This window comes from Aphanomyces astaci (assembly GCF_000520075.1).
Source record: "Aphanomyces astaci strain APO3 unplaced genomic scaffold supercont1.148, whole genome shotgun sequence".
In the NCBI taxonomy this organism is placed as follows: domain Eukaryota; phylum Oomycota; class Saprolegniomycetes; order Saprolegniales; family Verrucalvaceae; genus Aphanomyces; species Aphanomyces astaci.
The window spans coordinates 49,513-52,727 of record NW_009798411.1 but is presented as its reverse complement, the minus strand read 5'-3'; the positions used below and the strand labels follow the sequence as shown (position 1 = coordinate 52,727).

Here is a 3,215-nt window from a genome sequence, read left to right as displayed (position 1 = left end):
ATGCCGAAGTGTGTCATCGATGTACGACGTTCGAAGCGGCATTTGGATGTCAATTCAAACTCGAAAACCTTTTCAATATAATAATATTTCCCGCCATAAACATTTACTATTAATACTAGTAGTTCTGTACAAGATTATGGGGATGAGAGGTTCTGTTTCGTCCAATAATACAGCTCGAACGATTTAATTGGATGAAATAAATCGGCACATCACTGGATATTCAGCACACGCATTGCATTGGGCTCCAGTTTTGAATCGATTTGACAATACGCAGTTGTATTTATTGTCGTGTCAGCCATCGAAACTAGATTTGGGGGACCAGACCGTCGATCTCGCGGTCCAATCAGAACAGTGAAATTAAACGTTAGGCACGCGACATTCAATTTTGTAGTTACTTCCATATACTATAAATAGGATCATGATGAGTCATGTTCTCCACTCCTCAAACTCGGACAATTAACCTTGGGCGGAGGGGGTAATTTTGATCATCACATTGATTGGAACAAATGGCCAACGAGGGGTTTTGGAGAGAATGTTGTATGTACTCATTGTTTTGTGAACAAGCCCTTCGCACAATTTGGAAGTTCGATGGTTGAAGGAGTTTGATCGGTTACTGGAATCTTGATCGGGTTTTGATTTGTCGGTCGATTGGCTGTCGATTTGGTGCCACGAATCGAATGGACCATACACTAGCTATTACTGGAAGTTTGAGTTTGAGTGCTTTAGTTGGTAGCTACTACTAGTTTGAGTTTGAGTGCTTTAGTTGGTAGCTACTACTAGGACGGCCTACCAAGTTATCGCCTGAATGTGTCGACCGATTAATATTAATTCGTGGCGCAAGGGTTTAGTTCAGTGTTCATGATTGTTGTGTTAGTTGGTGATATTTCCAGTAGTAAGTTCATATGTTTGATTCAGCGGTGTACGGGGCTGGCCAACGCGATTTTCCTGCGCGGGTGCCATGAAATTGCAGTCGCTTCGGCCTTGGTGCGTCGTTCAAACTATATTTCACACAAATCACATATATATATCAATTATATATATTTGAAATATCCCTCGACTATCGTTAACACGATGGTAGGAGTGGTGTCGGTGCGTCAAGACGACTGGGGAGGCGCGGAAATGGCGCTGACGGAAGCAAATGTTCTGGATCGCACCTACGCCGACGTGTGGGGGGTACCTTGCGCTCGTGTGTCTCAACCGTGATACACGTTTGGTCGATCTGATACGCTGCGCAGTCCGTTCCCATACCATAACGACTCGGACAAATATTTGCTGGATATGTGCTTCGGACACGCACTTAACTGGATTTACGTATTAAATGCGAATAGTTGTACCACAGGCCTTGTCCGGGTAGCGGCACGGCCTGCGGCCTACCTGCCGCTTTTCCCGACAAGAGGAATCGATTGGACATTCGGTGAAGTGCACGATTGGGGCTCACTCCTCGCCAAGGTACCGCCTGCACAAAATTATACACACGACCTCCGCTACGCTGCGGTGCGCGCAATTTTGTGGGCGGATGCTCTGTCGTCGCTCGCTACTGTAAAGCTGATCGTTCTTATGCGGGTTAATACAATACACAAGTATGTCCGAACATATTCCGTTCGGACACTTTCATTCGGACAAAATATGTTCCCCTTAAGTCCAATACAAATGCCAAGTATGTCCGACTGAAATTGTCCGAAGGTGTCCGCAAAGTGATCATATTCACCCATATACTAGTATGTTCCACGATCTGATTCTGATATTATGCACTCTGATTCTGCGATCTAATTCTGATTCCATGTATGTATTCTGATCCCGGGATTGGATTTTGATGGTATGCGTTCTGACTGATTCACCACCGTTTCGTATGCCTTCCTTTTGACCCTCCCCCCGATATGTATAGCGACCCCACCTCGTCTGCGCGAAGCCGAACAAGCATTGGAGCAAGCCCTTCGCTGTGACTTGGCGGTACATATCAATATACTACATATCCCGAAAAAAACACATTTATATATATTATATATATATACGTAGATAATATATCCCTTGACGTTGTGAGTATTTGGCTAGAACACGACCCTGCTCCGTGAGCTCAGCAATGGATTTGTGGCGGTGGATAAACTGGAAGTGGCCGAGTCGCTCTTGCGCGAGCAGCATGGGCGACCGCGCAACGTTGCTGGCTCGGTGCGCGAATTCGCTCAGCATGCTCGATCGACTGGAAGAAGCAAAGGAATATCTCGACATCGCACAACATCAGCAACAAGGAGCGGACAAGGAACAACACCACCATCGCGTGGACGGACCATAGAAAACACGATATATGGAAAGGGCATTTTTATTCGCAGTGTGGTTGTTGGGAAGACTCGACTGTATCAAGTCATCACATCTTTGGCGGCTGTTCTACACAGAGCCAGCTAGCAAGGCAGTCGGATAAGTATTTGGGGGGCGGATGTTCTCTCGCGAGATCACTGTCACTATGTCATTTGTGGATGGACTATACAGGTACAGTCGCATGAGGCTATGGGACACCAAGTGTCGTGATTGTCCAAGGTACTTGAAGCATAAGAAATGCAACTGCTGACCATTTAGTATGAAGGAAAGGTCTGGACATTTCCACCATGACGTTCGCACTCCTTGTCGCAGCCAAAGTGGCTTGCGGCGATTAGGCCCAGGTTACAGCGGTATCCGGATGTGATAATTCCCTCCTTGAAACAGTATTTCGGGGCAAACCAACAGTGGAACTGTTGCTTTGAGGGAATTCTACACTTTGATTGACGTCATAAATATCCAACAGCATGGCCGACATTCTTGCCAGAAAAACCCGCTACGAAGGATGAAGGATCCACACAGCAATTCCCTCGCTGCAACAGTAGTACTGTACTGTTGTGACGTAGTAATCATTTGGGCCTCCTGCCATAAAAACCCCACGTTATTTCATAGTCAAATGAAGTGTAAAGTCGAAACAACTCATTTCAGCTAGGGGTTAAGTGCATCTCAGTGGTTAGTGCTAGCTAACCACTAGTGATGCAGCTTAACCCCAGGAATAGAATTGTATGGAAAGGGGTTCCGGGGTTATAGGGGCTCTTGGTAAAAGTGATTACGTCACACCAGTACTACTGTTGCAGCGAAGGAATTGCTGTAGCACATGCACTCACGCATACATACTGTACATATAAATCATCTTTGACGTCATAAGTGTCCAACAGCGTGGCCGACATTCTTGCCAGAAAATC

At 45.9% G+C, this 3,215-nt stretch overlaps 1 protein-coding gene across 1 annotated transcript; it reads left to right on the top strand.

Annotated features, from left to right (window-relative positions):
• Positions 1–1,071: 1,071 nt before the first annotated feature.
• On the top strand, positions 1,072–2,290 carry H257_18254 (hypothetical protein; the record flags this gene model as incomplete). The annotated part of the gene is made up of 4 exons (XM_009847280.1): positions 1,072–1,186; positions 1,886–1,950; positions 2,053–2,166; positions 2,240–2,290. 4 exons carry the CDS (start codon positions 1,072–1,074, stop codon positions 2,288–2,290), a joined length of 345 nt encoding a protein of 114 aa, XP_009845582.1.
• Between the last annotated feature and the right edge of the window lie 925 nt (positions 2,291–3,215).